The sequence below is a fragment of the Carlito syrichta genome, unplaced genomic scaffold (genome assembly GCF_000164805.1).
Source record: "Carlito syrichta isolate Samal-C Ts95f unplaced genomic scaffold, Tarsius_syrichta-2.0.1 Scaffold290950, whole genome shotgun sequence".
Lineage (NCBI taxonomy): Eukaryota > Metazoa > Chordata > Mammalia > Primates > Tarsiidae > Carlito > Carlito syrichta.
In genome coordinates this window covers 1-17,467 of record NW_007235046.1, presented here as the reverse complement: position 1 = coordinate 17,467, position 17,467 = coordinate 1, and the positions used below count along the sequence as shown (strand labels likewise).

At 37.0% G+C, this 17,467-nt stretch overlaps 1 protein-coding gene across 1 annotated transcript; it reads right to left on the bottom strand.

The window, feature by feature from the left end:
• Positions 1-571: 571 nt before the first annotated feature.
• LOC103256658 (natural killer cells antigen CD94-like) lies at positions 572-9,448 on the bottom strand. Its single transcript, XM_008054464.2, has 7 exons — positions 9,417-9,448; positions 6,492-6,577; positions 5,094-5,186; positions 4,895-4,957; positions 3,003-3,154; positions 1,484-1,587; positions 572-692 (listed from the first exon to the last, which is right to left on the bottom strand). Exons 1-7 carry the CDS (start codon positions 9,446-9,448, stop codon positions 572-574), a joined length of 651 nt encoding a protein of 216 aa, XP_008052655.2.
• Positions 9,449-17,467: the final 8,019 nt, after the last annotated feature.

The following is a 17,467-nucleotide window of genomic DNA, read 5'->3' as shown; positions in this document are numbered from 1 at the left end:
AGACTTCTGAATGCTCACCACAACTCAGAAGCAGAGGGATATATATGAGAAAATTGTCACATGACATGTTCATTCTAAATTAAGACATATTTATATATAACTATCAAGAAAGAACTAACAAAAAAAACATTAAAATTACTTTTACTTTCAGAAAAGTGAGATAAGCCTATAACTTCCCAATTTAGTATGCTATGCAAAAGACTGAAATGATGTTGACATATATTATTTGGTATAAATTAAATTTTATTTAAAATTCTGCTGAGAAAATTTGTAAGAATTATATAAAACTACATAAATGTGCAACAGAGTTACATAATTTCATAATAAACATACACAACAAATGAAAATATTCATATTTATTTATCTTGACTATATAATTTCAGGTGTAGGAGTTCAAATTTCCTTTATTTTAAAACTCATGATTTCAAGTAAGCAAACATTGCATGATGACAGCATTTAAAACATTTTACAAACCCCAGAAGTAGACAATTTGTAATAATATAAGTGGTAAATGTATTATTATTAGTGATCTTTGGCCTTTAGTTCTTACTCTCCATGACCCAAGAAACATTTAAATAAGTTGTTGCTTACAGATAAAACGATTTTTCCTTTCACAGGATTCATCTAAAGCATCTTGATTTGGACTATACGTTATGCAATTCTGTGAATTAAAAGACTCACTGAATTGGAATCTGTAATGAAGAAGAAAGTGAGAATATTCAGGAAATTTTTAAATTAAATAGTATAATCTTTAAAATCATTTGAGTATGATATTAACATATTGAATCTTTTTTAATTTAACAAACACAATTTGCATGTCTCTATAGTACAATGCTGTAAAACACCAAGATATCCCTCACTAATCAATAGCATTGAAAACGAGGATATTTGTTCTGTTCTATATTTGCTGTTGTCAGTAATGGTAAGTATGTATGATATGCTTTAACTCTATTTTGCTTAAGATGTATTGGCTGATCTACTACAGAAAAACAAATGAGAGCATAAACTTTGTCATTGTGTGATGCTGCAAATTTCATGTTTATGAATAAAAATGAGATTTTAAAATGACAAATATATAGAAAATAAGCTCAGAATGTTGTAAACATGGAAGGATGCTGAGAATATTGGACTCCACACATTAGAGGAAATAATAGATATACTATTTTATCTGCACTGCCTCTGTGGATGTGAGTATCTATACATACACATAGACATCTAAGTGTTTGTACTAAGGCAAAAGTGAAGCACTGTCAAACATTCTTTTGTGGTTACAAATACACTAACTTTCATGTCACTTGAGCATGAATTTGAATGTTCTAGGTGAATCTAAAACTGTTACTCTGGTGTGCATTTTCTTTTTTCTTATCCTCATGTCCTAGACAGGTTATTTCAGCTACTGGGCTCCTGGAAGCTACCTCCACTAGTCAGATCTAAGGATAAATTTTACAATGAACAATAAAGGTCTTCAATGCCAGAAACTCACAGGTTCTTGGAGAGAGTGGAGCCATTCTCCCACAACCAAGCATTATGTTCTTTACTATAAAACAGTCCAATCCAGTAAAAGTACTGACTGGAGTGCATGAAATCCTGCATAGAGACAGAGAAAAACAAGTAATATAATTTTAATCTACCTTGGAAATAGCATGTTTTTAAGAAAGTCTGCGTTTAGAATAAAATTCAGCCTTTCCATTACACAAACTGAACTTATTTTTAATTTCTAATATTAAAGGTGTAGTCCAGGCCTCACATTTTAAATCTATCAGGCACATTCATTTAGCAAGATAAAAATAACACAAAATCTCACTTCTTGAAGAAAAGAAAAGCCTTATAAAGGGAGGTAGACTTTTCATGAAACACTTCCTCCACAAGGTTCAGCCATCAAATTTGATTCCAAATGAATAGTATCTTAATAATAAATCTATTTAATCTATAGTCAGCACAGGTGCTAGCATGTAGCTGAAGAAGTTTTTCACTTTTTCTTAAGAATTGAGTGATTAGCCGCGACGGTGGCTCAGCCTGTAATCCCGCGCCTTTGGGAGGCTGAGGTGAGTGGATTGCCTGAGCCCGCAGGTTCGAGACCCGCCTGGGCAGCGAGACCTCATCTCTACGATAAATCAAAAAATCAGCCGGACGTGGTAGCACATGCCTGTAATTCCGGCAACTCGGAAGGCTGAGGCGGAAGGATCACCAGAGCCCAGCAGGCGAGGCTTCGGTGGCCGGAAGTGCACTACAGTCTGGGCGACCGAGTGAGACTCCAACTCAAAAAAAAAAAAAAAAGAATTGAGTGATTTATATGATCATAATCTCCATACTAGTTCCATATTATATAACAGAAAAATGACAAAACCTGTAAAATTACAAAATAAGTTATAAATTCCATTAAAATAGCTAAAAATCAAAAAGAAATTTAGTTGTTTTTTTAATAAAATGTTTTGTTCTTTGAATTCTCCCTGAAAACTTTATTTTGCCTTCATTTGGTAATCATCTTGATCTTTTTCCTATGACATAAATCTTAAAGAACTTTTATGTAAGTTTTATGGTGATTATTTCACGGGACATGGAATTGATAGTTCATTAGTTCGTTCATTTACCATCTGATTAAACACTTGAATTAAGCTGGACTCAGTGGTTCAGCCTGTAATCCCAGCACTTTGAGAGGCCGAGGTGAGAGAATTGCTGGAGCCTTCAGATTCAAGACCAGCCCAGGCAACTTGATGAGACCTCATTTCTATGATAAATCAAAAATTAGCCGGGTGTGGTAGCATGCACCCAAAATTCCAGCTACTTGAAAGACTAAGGCAGAAGGATCGTCAGTGCCCAGCAGGTCGACACTGGGGTGTCCATGAGTGTGCCCCTGCACTCCAGCCTGGGCAACAGAGTGAGACTCAAGCTCAAAAAGAAAAATAAATAAATAAATACACTTGAACTACATTATTTAGCTTAGTTAGATAGTATATTTTTCTAGGTTAAAGAAAATGTATGACACCAGACTTGGTACATGCCAGTTCATCTCTGGTTTGAAGTTGAAGTAGACTGGAGTTCAGAGAAGCACAGAATTGCCTACTTCCTTCCCAAGTTTTCTCCTCATTAGAAATGAAGTAACAGTTGCATCGGTACCCAATCCACTTCTCTGGGCAAGAACAGCAGTCAGAGGCTAAGAGAAAAAATAAAACATGTCTGAAGACAATGACATTTTCCACTTTTTAATGCTATTTAATTATTAAACAAGAGTCATTTGCTATTTATTCGTGTGTTTTTGTTTGTTTGTTTGTTTGTTTTTGTGTTGGAGACTCACTCTGTCGCCCAGACTGCAGTGCAGTGGCCGCTCCTGGCCACCGCAGCCTCGACCTGCTGGGCTCCAGTGATCCTTCCACCTTTTATTCGTGTTTTATTTAAATATTCTTTGAGAATGTACTATGCACACCACAGTTCACGGGATACTAACATGAACAAATTAAATATGACACTTTTCCTCATGGAGATTTTATTGTTGAGATAGATTCAGAATGGCATAACTCCTAATCATTTATTACTATATTTAATGAGAATTTAGGGAACTATACAAAAATTATAGTATGTTGAAACAACATGGAGCAGAGTGTTAGATGAGGATAGTTAGAAGGACCATTTTGAGGAAGGGACCCAAAGCTCAAAACCATAGTGTAAATAGGAGCCAAACAGATAAAAAAGAAACTTAAAAAAGAAAAGCATTTTGGCATATATTTTGATCAGAAAAAAATATGATACATTGGGAGAATGCACCATATTGCAAGAATGTGATATGATGCATTGGGAGAATTCTAATAGTACATGTTTCAGTATTTTATTTTTCAAAAAGAAAGATAAACCAGTTATCCTAAAGTTTGATATGATACATTGGGAGAATTCTAATAGTATATGTTTCAGTGTTTTATTTTTCAAAAAAGAAAGATGACTCAATTATTTCAAAGTTTGATTATATAATTTATCAGTGATAGTGTCTTCAAACATTACTTATCCACAGTGATAAAAGTCATGACACATAGTAGCACCCAAATATTCGCCATATGAATGATGCTGAGGGTGTTAAGATATAAATAGATAGTGAGACAACTTGCGGAACCATCTGGAAAAAATACATGAAAAAATTTGCACTTTGCACTAGATTCTGCATCATAGAAGAAACAAAAACTATGTCAAGAGATATGAGTACAAGTTAAACGCAAGCATAGGCAGGCAATTAGGATTGATTATAATATTTATGTTAGTATATATTTATAATTGTTACTTAATCATGAGCATTCATATGACAACATCTGTCATTTCAGACTACTGTCTTTCTTATAAATATATGAATAGCCAGGTACGGTGGCTCACGCCTATAATCCCAGCACTTTGGGAGGCCGAGGTAAGAGAATTGCCTGAACACGCGGGTTCAAAACCAACCTCGGTAACTTGATGAGAAGTCATCCCTACAATAAATTAAAAAATAAAAAAATTAGCCAGCCAGGGTGGCGGGTACCTGTAGTTCCAGCTACTTGGAAGGCTGAGGTAGAAGAAACACCTGAGCCCAGCAGGTTGAGGCTGCTACAGTGGTCATGAGCATGCCACTGCACTCCAGTCTGGGTGACTGAGTGAGACTCCAACTCAATATATATATGTGTGTGTGTATATATATAAATATATATACATATAAATATATATATACACACACACATATATATATTAATAAGGTATGTTCAATTTATTTTGATCATTCATAAGTTAGAGAACAATGATGTGAGACTATTCTACAATTAGTAGGCAAACATGTATTACTAAGTGTAGCATTCCATTATGTTTCTGTGTGCCTAAACAAGAAACTGTCCTTTTAATCCTTTACCAGTGCTAAGCTTTTTCAAAGTATATAACTTACTTTCCTGGAGTCCTATGTCAGGTCCTGGAGAGGGCATTAGCTCTATCATTGGTTTAGTAGAATCTACAAGAAATAATTAGAAATGTCCTAATTATATGGAAGTTTATGAACTAATATACATTAATAATGTGAAACTTTTAATATTAAATGATTTCATCACAGTTTTGAATTTTATGTAAAAGTGCCTTAAAAAACTTACAATTTGACAACAAAATTCCTAGCGTAGCCATCAGTGAAAGGCACATTACTCCTAAGATCCCAGAAACAAGTCTCCACAAAGTGGTCTGAAATACTGTAGAGAAAGAGAGATAGGATAATAACATACAAAAGAAACACAGGAGTTGAAATTCTGAAAAGCAGAAACCAGTGAAGAAAAATCAAAAAAAAATTTTTTCGTTTTATAACACGATCATTTTTCCAATGAAACACTGACAAATGATATTCCACTCAGGACTTCACCCAATACCCACATTTTTATGTGGTGTAATTTATTCCTCAGGGAAATTATTCACACATCTTCTTTTCTATTAGCCCTATCTCAGTAAAATGGATTTATCATTTATTTTTTTAAATGGAAGAGAAACCTAAAGATCTGAAGTAAGAAGAGATCAACAGGCATCAAATTGTGTTCTTTGTGCTTAGGTAGCAGATGCTTACTTTTATTCTCTCAACAAAATACAAGATAGATAGTATGATACCCATCCGGTAAATGATAAAACATAGGGACCAATTATTTTTATCAAGATTTCAAAACTAGTATCTTAGTCAGAAATCAATTGGAAGTCTGTCTAGGTCTGGAATCTTTCATTTAGCATAGTCTATCATTAATACAATAATATTACATGGGAGTGTCCCCTCTCCTCATCTCCCTACAGGTTCTGCTCTGATAAATGTCTAACTACTCAGAGGTTTGTAAAGGTATCATAAGGAAGAGAGGAAATAGGAGCATTTAGGACTTGGTGTGATGACTGCTTCTACAACCAATGTATGGGTAATACCTTGGGGACCCAGGTTCAATTCACAGTATAGTGAATTATGATACGTAAACAATTTTTTATTCTAATAATGTTACTTTTGCTCATTCTCATAATTGCTGGTTTATAGGCTTTACCCCTAAACCATTTCAACGTTAGGAGATTCTGCATTAACATTAACACATCCTCAAAGAATGATGTTACCATTAAAACTGTACTATGTGTCAAAATGTGAGTCTGTGTAATTTGGAGGTGTCACAATAAAACAGCAAATTTTTAAAAATCTTTTTAAAGCAGTGTGTCATTAATATGTGGCTTTCTCTTTATTTCTGTGCTGAAATGTAACTAAGTAAGTCCGGGTCTCATTTAGAATTTAGAGGTATCTCTGTCAGAAGCCACTCTTAAAATCTGTTGAAAAAGTTTCACAAAATATGCCTAAGCTATAGAAGGAAGAATCAGGAAAATAAAATAAATGTGGACAGTACTGCACCATGAAAAGCGTAAAAATATCATTGTCAATCATGTCTTTTTTTCTTACAGCGCCATACTGAAATCAACCAACCCATGAACTACCTTTTCTGGTTATTATTTATTTTTTAATTTGTGACTGGGATCACACATACCTGCCATGAGAAACGATGTTCCAAGGTCGATGAAGAGAAGGCACGATGTGTACTTGCTCTGGAAGATATGTGTTGGATCGTAAAACCTGAGCCAAGTTAAAAAATCCAAAAGTTCAACGTTCCCCTAGCACTTCAGACCAGTTGGTTCTGTAGTTTGTCAGTATTAAACCTAAAGGAAAAATTCAATGTAAAACCTGTTAAATCTAAAATTTAGCAAAAAAGAAAAAAAATTGTGTATTTAACGATGTTCTCGAATCATCTATCACTGAGACTCATATCTATACCACAAATAAGAAGCAGTACAATCACAAGCTTCTACAATGTTCCAGGAACCACAGTACAGGAAATTCTCACCGTAATTCTGTAATGTTAACACTTTGACGAGTACTAAAGGAGGTGAGAGAGATGCTTTTTTTAATGTGTAACCATCAAAAGCTTTCTTTAAAGTTATTTGGAAAATAAAGAAACAGATGGACAAACCAAAATAAATTTTCTTAGTTTAATACAACTCCACACAGCATTTTTTGTCTTTTAATAAAAACAAATATTTATCCACTTTGTACTTAACATAGTTTAAATCACCTAGCATATGTTCATTTATTTTGAAAACGGTTTGATATTGTAGATACATAATAATACTCATGCCGGGCTCGGTGGCTCAGCCTGTAATCCCTGCGCTTTGGGAGGCCGAGGTGAGTGGATTGCCTGAGCCCACGGGTTCGAGAACCGCCTGGGCAAATTGGCGAGACCTCATCTCCACAATAAATCAAAAAAATTAGCCGGACGTGGTAGCGCGCCTGTAGTTCCAGCTCCTCGGAAGGCGGAGGCGGAAGGATCGCCGGGTCCCAGCGGGTCGAGGCTGCGGTGGCCGGGAGAGGCCACTGCCCTCCAGTCTGGGCGACAGAGTGAGACTCCAACTCAAAAAAAAAAAGAAAAGGATTTGGATTTGGTCTCCATATGAGAACCTATTGGGTGTTGTGCAGGAGTGGAAGCAAGAGATCTGCAGGGAAATGATTGTGGTGGTACAGATAAAAATCAAAGGTGCTCTAAAGCTGCTTAAAACTGCTTCAAACTGCTTCAGGCCAGGCACACGGTGGCTCAGCCTATAATCTCAGCACTTTAGGAGGCCAAGGTGAGAGGATTGCCCAAGTCCGGGGGTTCGAGACCAAACCTGGGCAACTTGGTGAGACCTCATCTCTACAAAAAATCACAAAAACCTGCCGGGCATGGTGGCATGTGTCTGTAGTTCCAGCTACTGGGAAGGTGAGGCAGAAAGATTGTCAAAGTGAGTGTGCTACTGCACTCCAACGTAGGTGACAAGAGTGAGACTCTAACTCAAAAAAAAAAAAAAAAAGCTGTTTCAGCTGAGCTAAACCAACACTTAAGTACCTCATTAATATTAGCCTTCCATACTTCTTACAATACGTCACTGTCCCTTCCTTTAAAGTCCTTTGAACTTGACTTCAGCTATTCTATACTTTTTGTTTTTACTATGTTAATTATTATCATTGTTAATATGTTATCTCATTCAGATAACATACTGAAACTTCAATTTACACTTTTTTTGTCCACAGAAGACTAACCTTGTTACCAGGAATAGAGACCTTGATCTACAATGTAGTATCTGGAATTGAAATCTACTATTCATCCCCATACAAAAGCAGACTCTCGAATAAACCATTTTGTGTTTTATATTGTTTATTTTAAAGCAATTTGAGATTATTGTATATGAACATTTCTGGGAAAGATGAACTTTTGGCTGAGCTTGGTGGCTCAGCCTGTAATCCCAGCACTTTGGAAGTCCGAGGCGAGTGGATTGCCTGAGCCCGCGGGTTAAAGACCTGCCTGGGCAACTTGGTAAGACCTCGTCTCTATGATACATCCAAAATTAGCTGGGCGTGGTAGCGTGTGCCTGTAGTTCCAGCTACTTGTAAGTCTGAGGTGGAAGGATCTTCTGAGTCCAGCAGGTCAAGGCTGTGGTGGCCAGGAGCATACCGCTACACTCCAGTCTGGGCGACAGAGTGAGACTCCAACTCTAAAAAAAAAAAAAAAGATATAAACAGTGAAGTCAAAATTGTTCCATGAACATTTTTTAAAATCAATTAAGAAAAGACAAACATTTTGTGTTTTATATTATTTTTAAGCATTATGAGATTACTATAGATGAACATTTTTGTAAAAGTGGGCTTTTAACCAACAACCAAAAAAACACAAAAACAAGAAATGATTTGGTTTCTTATATTTCATGTAGTCAAAAGTTTTCCATCTCTTTAATTTGTATTTTGTACATAGAGCTCCTTTCATTGAACCACCATAGTTGTTCAAGTATAAATCTTTCCTAGAAAATAGAAACATAAAAAATGCTTTACTCAGATTTTATGAAAATCTTAGTTAAGGAAAAGGACTTATAAATGATTCTTTGCCTCTTTGAAGTCAACTATTTTTCGGTTTTGGTGTTGGATAAGCTGAACTGGCAAAGAGTTCTCTGATTTTTGCTAATTATTTCTGTGTAAAATTGCCTTAACTAAGTAGAAGTTTAGGATTTTGCTTTTCCTCTTTGTTTTGACAGAATGTACAATGAGGATTATTAACTATACTTCCAACATTCATAAGACCAACTTTATTTGAAAGTTGTTCTAAGATTTCCGAATCATATTTGGTGAGAGTTACATTGTCTTTTTCTTTCATATTAGTTCACAGACTTAAAAATACAGCAGTGACATGTTCATTCAAAGAAGTCCAGGTTTAAGTCACAAATGAGATAACTGAACACACACACACACACACACACACACACACACACACACACACACACACATATATAAAACCCTACCCCTGACTTCTTTCTGCACTGCCAACCCTGATGATCCTTTGAAATGTTCTGTACATACATAGTTGAATAGTTTTCATGCACGGTATCCCTACCACTCATCTCCAATTGTTGCAACAGTTGTCATTACCCCATTTAGGTCCCTTGAGATATTTGGTGAATTGTGGCCAACATCAACTAGTATAAATAGTATCTGTATCTCTGCATTTACCAGCTTTTGTTTCTCCTAGAGCTGGTGAAAGTCTTGCTGCTGTCACACATGGCAGTCCAGAAGTATTGAATAATTATCACCAGGATAGGCCTCAAGCAATAAATCTCCAAAATTGGTATAATGCAGCAGTCTCAGCCATAAGGTAAGGCAATTTGCGTTTTGCCTCATTTCCCAGAATTGCTCGAGAGTCTTAAATTCCAGTTACCTTGTCTAGTAGCTAGATTAAGAAACCGATCTTCATTGTACCATCTTCCCTTTCCCATATTAACACCCCCTTTACTATCCCTATACCATACACATCCCAAATAAACTTTGCACTCGAAACCTTTCTTAAGGTCTGCTACAACTCATACTTAAATTCTGCTGAAATGCCCAGCTTCATTTATGTGCATTTATTTTTGAGAAGCTAGGAATTCTTTCATAAGAGCCTTTCTCTTTGCAAGACTCATCTCCCCTAGTGTCCATTGTAAGAAAACCACCCTCTTCTTTTTCTGTCAATTACTGGTGCCCTTGTTCAAAGCAAGCTGACTTCAATAACCAAAACAATTTTTAAACCTGAATAAAGATCTGGGGAAAATAAACTAATGCCCACTTAAGACATGAACAGTGAAGTTAAAATTGTCCCATGAACATTTTGCAAAATCAATTAAGAAAAGATAAAATCCAACTAGGCTTGTGGCACAATTGGCAGTAATCATTAAAAAATTTGTCTTCTCATCTACTTCCTTGTTGCTGATCACTGTTTAATACTTCATCATAACTTACCTATCCCTTGTCATAAGACTCTTTGTTCTTTATTTGTTCTGTAGATAAAAAAACTAAAACATTATAAAATGTTAAATTTTCTATTGAGTTTCTCCTTGAGGTTTTACATTCCAACAAAACTACCAGCTGGTCTGTAGGGCTCTAGGGAAAACTGACTCAGGAAATAATGCAGTTTCCACCTACTGATGTTTTCATTCACCTTAGCTGACCAATTAATGACCACAAATATTCCAGCTGTGCCACTCTTCAAGATTCTCTTAAAAGCCTTGCCTAGACTCCCTCAAGGAAATAGAACTGAGACTTGAAATTCTCTCTCATTTTCTCATTTAGTTCCTTGTGATTATTAAACTCCTTTTCCCCTGCAAATCCCATTGTCAATGTATTGGTCTGATGTTGAGCAGTGCAGAGGCATCTGGCAGTCTGTGACAAAGTTTTTTTCCTTACCTAGAAATCAGTACCAAGAAAACTAACATGTTGCAGAACACAGCAACAGTATACCTTCCAATAGACCCAAGTGAGGAATTTATTTTGATCTCACTGTTTTTGGAAAATGCATTTTCTGAGTTGAAGGAAAATTGAGAGCACCAGGCTGCAAATTATTCTCCTTTTCAAAAAGAGAGAGGGCTCCTTGAGAAAGCAGAAAAGGTTGCTGACTTAGCAACGTCTAGTAGTAAACGTGTTAGCAACTAATCTACTAGCTAGCTAGTAGGTTTTGCTTGCTAACATACTTATCAAAGAAATGTTTTTGGCAGGATGCATTAGGCCAGGGCTTTCCTGGGTGTCACTGAGTAAAGAGGAATTGTCTTGGACTGGACATAAATTATATAATATATTAGTGTATAAACATGATAAAATATCTTTTATTTTTTATATTTTTATATAAAGTTTAGAAAAATGATGTTAGAAGATTATAAATCTGTGTGCTAAACATACCTGTATTAGATTTCTAAAATTGTAGTAAAAACACCCACAAAAAATAAAAACAGAATCTGTAAGTTTATGGATTATGGCTTTGAAATTGCCATCATAAAAACACTGTTCCAGGCAATGGGGGTTTCTTATAACTCTCATGTTTGAGTCAAAGTTGTTTATCTAAATGTACATTCTTTTGTTAGTTTAGCCTGAAGGGTGGTTGAGGGGCTATGGAGTATACATTCTGAGTAAATTGTACTGTCAGAAAGCAAGTTTTGGAGGCTGGGGTGAATACACCAATTTACTCCCTGATTCCATGATATCAGATGAAACATCCATTTCTCCCAGTTGCTGCCTCTCATCTTGATTGGTCCTGAGGGACAGCAGTCAATTTATTGAATTGGACCATAAAATTTGGTAACCACGAAGAGATTAGACTGCTTGCAATTGGCCACCGTCCACGAGGCTGCTCCCCAGGAGACTTCCAGCATCTGCTGGAGCCCTCTTGCTCTGGGCACCCTTCAAGGAATGCCCCCTCCAAGCACAACTCCTAATTCAGCCACCTACCCCTGTGACCAAGCTGGAGGAACAGGATTTTGGAGCACTTGTCTTTCCTTGAAGGGAATGCTTTTATAGGTAAACCAAACTAGTGGTCTGAGTCTTGGGGTCTGTTTATGAGCACGCATGTCAAATCAAATCATTGAATGGTTATCAGTAGCTATTGGCAGCTATTTTGTGGCCACAAATTCCTTGCCAGATTTGTATTTGTGTTTGTGCGCACGCATGCATGTATGTGTGTGTGAGAGAGTGTGTCAGTGATAGTTGATGGAAAAGGAAAGCCCTCTTGGTTATGAACCTAGACTTCAGCCCAGGTTGAAGATAAAAGGCATTTTCCCTTTGGTCTGTGAAAACAGACATTTTCAGGTGACTGAGTGTCTTACTAAGGCATCGGAGGAACTATTCCCAAGACATGCAAGGGCCTCTATCATATGGAATTTCACACATAGTTTACCTGGGATCTCTCAGGTGAGCCCTGAGTGGGCCGAGGGATTGATCAGAGGCTTGACAGACTCTAATTCATACCGGTGTCCAACTACAGAGCATGGAGGGTTGGAGAAGATTGCAAGACTAGATCACCTGGATGGGTGGACAGAACTCTCCAAGGGACCCAAGAGCTGCTAATGTCCCTCTGGGAGACTTATAAAACTTGGTGATCCAGTGCTCCAGAGCCCCATTATTGTTATGAGCACTTAATGGGAAAACAGGACACTAGGAGGAGGGAGAAGACTGTTGGTGTCATGACTAGCAGGAGCTCTCTCCACAAGCAGCATGTTGTTGACCCACACACCATCTCAGGCCCAGAGACCAGGCTCAATCACAACACCTCACTGTCTCTCCCCTGAAACTTTCAGCTGTTGTCCAGTCTCCTCCTTTGATTTCTATTGCTTGTTTTATGTTTGAAAGAATTTTCTGAGACTCCAACTGGTTAAATGTTAAGGTCTATTATGGTTGTGTACATTTTAAAACTGAATGGTCAAATTACAACAAGAAAATTTCAGGGCTCATATAGTTAACCTGCAACTACAGGGTTAAATGAAATCTTCCAAGATATCTCTCTCTCTCTCTCTCTCTCTCTCTCTCTCTCTCTCTCTCTCTCTCTTTCTCTCTCTCTCTCTCTCTCTCTCTTTTGAGCTGGAGTCTCGCCCAGACTGGAGTGCAGTGGCACACTCCCGGCCACCGCAGCCTCGACCTGCTGGGCTCCAGCAATCCTTCCGCCTCAGCCTTTCAAGTAGCCGGAACTATAAGCCCTTGCTACCATGCCTGGCTATTTTTTATTTATTGAAGAGACAAGGGCTCACCAAGTTGCCCGGGGTGATCTCAAACCCGCGGGATTAGGCAATCCACTTGCCTTGGCCTCCAAAAGGGCTGGGATTACAGGCTGAGCCACCAAGCCCAGCCCTAAGCTCTCTATTTTCCTTTCTACCTGCTGTGAATTTGCTGTGAAGCTACTAGTGTTGAGATAAAGAGCACTGTTTCAATGTTAAGTGACAATTTTGTTCAGTCAGTTCTAACTAATATATAAATATTTGAAAACTCGTTTGAAAATGAAAAAAAAAAGCTTCAAAAATTAAACTGTCATGGACACTGCTTTACCGAATTTTGGTCCACAAGTGATAGGATTACCTATTGGGCAAACAAGGTTTAGCCGTGCAAACAGGTTCCAATTTTGTCAGATATAATTTGGATTTAGGCATCTTTTGCAAAATAGTGAGTTTATATTGCTACCACATGGCTAAAATTAAGAAGTAAAAGCTATTGGATTTTTGTTTAAATGTATGTGTGTAAGTTTAAATATGTTTACGTGTATGTGCATCTTATGTGTTTTGTCCAGCTACTACCAAATTGGCTTAATTAAATAAACTGATCTAATTGATTTGCAAGATGACTTTCATAGTCTTTGATAAATGGAAATGGTTTTAAATGTATTGATAAAATGAAAGTGTCTTTGGAATTGTCAGCATACATTTTTGTCTGGGTCTGCTAATTATATAGGTTTTACATTTGCCTCTGATAAATATATTAAAGTATCAGGGTTCAGCAGAAGGGTTATGAGACTATAAACTTAGCCTAGATCAGAATAATCTTTATTTGTATAAATTCTTTTTTTGACAAGTCAAACTAATTTAAAATTGTCAATCAACAAAAATAGTTGAATCTTCTGTGTTATTGGTAAAACGCCCATGTGAGAGACTCAAAAAAAAAAAAAAACTCAAAAAGAACTATTACTATATTAATTCCTACCCCACGTACACTGTATTCGTTTGCAGTGTTTGTACTTAGAACTTTAAGTTTAATTTTTGTTTGTCCCATAAAATAACCGATTGCTTCTGCAACTGCTGCTAGCAGTGTGTGAATGTTAAGCAATAAGCCCCTCCCGGACATTCCTTTGGTTAGATAACGGTAGACTGGTGGCGCCAGCCACCCCCCCCACCCCACCCCACCACTGACCCCCGTGGGTTCTGCCTTGTTTCAAACCTTCTGCCGGCTTGCTAAACCTAGCTTATCTGGCATTCCATTCCGCCCATTTGGCAGTTACTTGTCCATCACAAGTAACTAAGCCTGAGCCCGCAAATCAAACTCGAATCAACCAATCAAAGTCTTTGTAACTGTGTCATATAGTTTTTATCCAATCCTGTGTGCACAAGTTTGTAAAGCCACCCCACCCCTTCAGAATTATGTATAAAAGGTGGGTGTTAGCCTGGGTCGGGGCTCTAGTCCCTGAAGTTGCTGTGTCGGCTTAAAATGTGAGCCCAGACTCGAGCCTGAATAAAGACCCTCGTGTGTTTGCATCGGAGCTAGCTCCTTGGTGGTCTCTCGGATTTTGAATTTTGGGATTAACACATGTATTTAACTTTAAGGTTCTTATTTAAGGTGCAACTTCATGTTAACAGGCTTTGAAAAAATTAATCCGGAAATAGCTTACAATAATGACTAGTTCTTTCTGAAATCTCAGTTTTCATGAGTAATTAAGCAAACTGCTAAATTTAATAAGTTAAGTAAATATTAATGAGATAATGAGATAATGCTTGGGTAAGTTTTGTTTGTTTGTTTGTTTGTTTGAGTTGGAGTCTCACTCTGTCACCCAGACTGGAGTGCAGTGACCGCTCCCGGCCACTGCAGCCTCCACCTACTGGGCTCCGGCGATGCTTCTGCCTCAGCCTTCCAAGTAGCTGGAGCTACAGGCATGCACTACAACGCCTGGTTCATTTTTTTATTTATTGTAGAGATGAGGTCTCGCCAAGTTGCCCAGGCAGGTCTCGAACCCATTGGCTCAGGAAATTCCCAGCCTCCCAAGACGTGGGATTACAGGTTTAGCCACCGAGCCCGGCTGGGTAAGTTTTATGTGATTTGAAATTTTAAATTATTATGAAGTTCATTAAATGTCTGGGTCACTTACAATTAAGAAAGAATTATGACATGGAAAACCACATATATAAAAATTGTATAAAGGCACTCAGTTATAAAATGTTGATATATAACAGACAGTTCAGAATATCAGTGACAATTTCTTGCTTCCTAGATTTTCACTAAAAATTAGAGCTATTTTATGTAATCTGGAGATTATTTAAAGGTTATCTATGAAAGAAGATAGAAAGAAACCAGTAAGTAGGAAAGAGAGTGATATCAAGGAAGTTGGTATAAAGATGTATGTTTGGTAAGGAAGGTTATAAAGCAAGAATAATTTTATATTATAATTTTTGTCCTAAAGTAAAGTGACTGGACATGTAAGAAGGAGGAAAGTAAAGAGCAGAAAGGAATGTCCAAACATATTGGTCTATGTAAGTCATGGTAGGATTTGTGAAGAGGAACTTGTCAAGGGAATTTTGTGTGATTAAGTTGGTTCTAGTTAAAGGGAGATTGATTGTGATAGCCTTTCTGAACTTGTTCCCCTATGTTGGCACAGGGTCTTCTTGAGCTATTTGCTCTTTGTAAGATAGCAAAAGATTTTGATTTTTGGTTCTGTAACCTGTTTTTTTTTTGTTTGTTTGTGTTTTAGGGGGTTGTTTTGCTTGGTTTTTGGAGACTTTTACCTTTGTGTTTCAGAAATTCAAATTTTATTACTTTTTTTTTTTTTTTTCCTGAGTAGGCCTGAGATAGTGTCTGAAAGGGTGAAGTCAAAACAGAATGACTAAACTAAAGAACAGCTTAATATTGCTTAAGCTTTGTCATGCGTTGCTAGTGCCATTCCCCACTTCCAAATAGTTAGCCAAGGACAAAACAAGCTTTCTGGAGGTAGTTATTAATTATTGTTTTGCATCTCCCAAGTATGTCTATTCTAGGCCTTTGTTTACCAGCCATGTAGGACCGAACTGACCTAATTGTAATCGGCCTTCTGTAATCTACCAGCCTTTCTGTAATTGGCTGTAATCTACCAGCCCACCAGAGGTTTACAGCCCTGAAGTCACAGGACTGATTGCCCTAACAACACCAAGGACACAAGACTGGTGTTATCAATACGTAGGAATACAGCTGCCAGAGAATATTCTTTACCCTGTTTCCGTGATTAAAATTTTAAAAGCCCTCCTTTCTCAACCCTCCTTGCCACACTGCCTCTTGGTGCTGGTCCTATCTGGAGTCTGTTCTAAATGTGAATAAATGATTTTGCTTTACCTTTGCAAGTCTTTGCTTTATTCCTGTGGCACTGGTTTTTTGCCTTAGTTTACTCTAACAGTGTCTCTCCTTTAACTTTTTTTTTTTCTGATCCTGTAACCTGTTGTGCTTTTTCATTTATTTTATTTTGTTTGGTTTTGAGTTGGCCTCTAACTCTGTCACCTAGGCTGGAATGCTGTGGCACATTCATGCTTCTTCACTGTAGTTGTGATCTGATGCCAAAATGTTTTATCTTGAAGGAAGGTCTAGAAAAGCAATGTCTTATTATGCTAAAGAGTGGGCTGTAGCTCTTGAGCAAATTACTCTCTCTCCCACCTTTAATGAGTTTAAGAGTGAACTTGAATACTTTAAAACCATGAATTGAAAGGTGAACAGATTATCATATTCCCATCTTTGGTGAGCTTAAGGGTGGGCTTGGGTATTTGTCTCTGATATCATGAACTGAAAGCTAAACAGATTACCATCTCCTTACATTTTAAGTATTTGTCTTCAACAAAGAACTTGATAGATTTATACAGGGATTATTATGTTAAACATGAACTGAAAGGATAGACTTGCACTGGTGAGTCTGAATTCCAGCCCCCAGTGTGGTCAAACCTATTGTAAAGTTAAGAAAAATGTATGAACACTTCTTGTTTTTCATTTTGTTCTAACTTCCAAGTTAAGATTTTTCTTCTCCTTTTGATAACTGGCCTAAGAAACAAAAGTTTTGCATTTCATCAAAATAATCCCTAAATTTGCCTTATTAGGTTTTTTTTATTTCTTGGAAAAACAGATTCACAAAGATTAAAGTTTTTACCTCCATGTAACTTTTGATATTGCTTCTGAAGTTTACCACCTTGGTTAAATGGATAACTATTATTTTTACAATAATCTGTGATTCTATTTTAGTAAAAAGTTCTAAACCTTTTATATCTTTAGTAAATGTTCTATTAACTAATCCTTGTGCTATTAAGTTACAGAGCTTTGACTCCTGAACTGAAAAAGACAGTGATTCTTGCTAACTCACTCCAGTCAAGCCCTTATCTTCAGGCCCAGGAGAAGTGACAATCAAATGAACTATATTTATGAGACACAGGAACAAAA

Excerpts from the sequence above, each read along its gene's own strand:
- LOC103256658 (XM_008054464.2), bottom strand. The coding sequence starts at position 9,448 with ATGACAACTGTTGCAACAATTGGAGATGAGTG. Across the intron at positions 6,578-9,416 it reads GCAACAATTGGAGATGAGTG|GTTTTACGATCCAACACATA; the intron begins GTAGGGATACCG and ends AACTTGGCTCAG. Across the intron at positions 4,958-5,093 it reads AGGAATTTTGTTGTCAAATT|ATTCTACTAAACCAATGATA; the intron begins GTAAGTTTTTTA and ends TATTTCTTGTAG.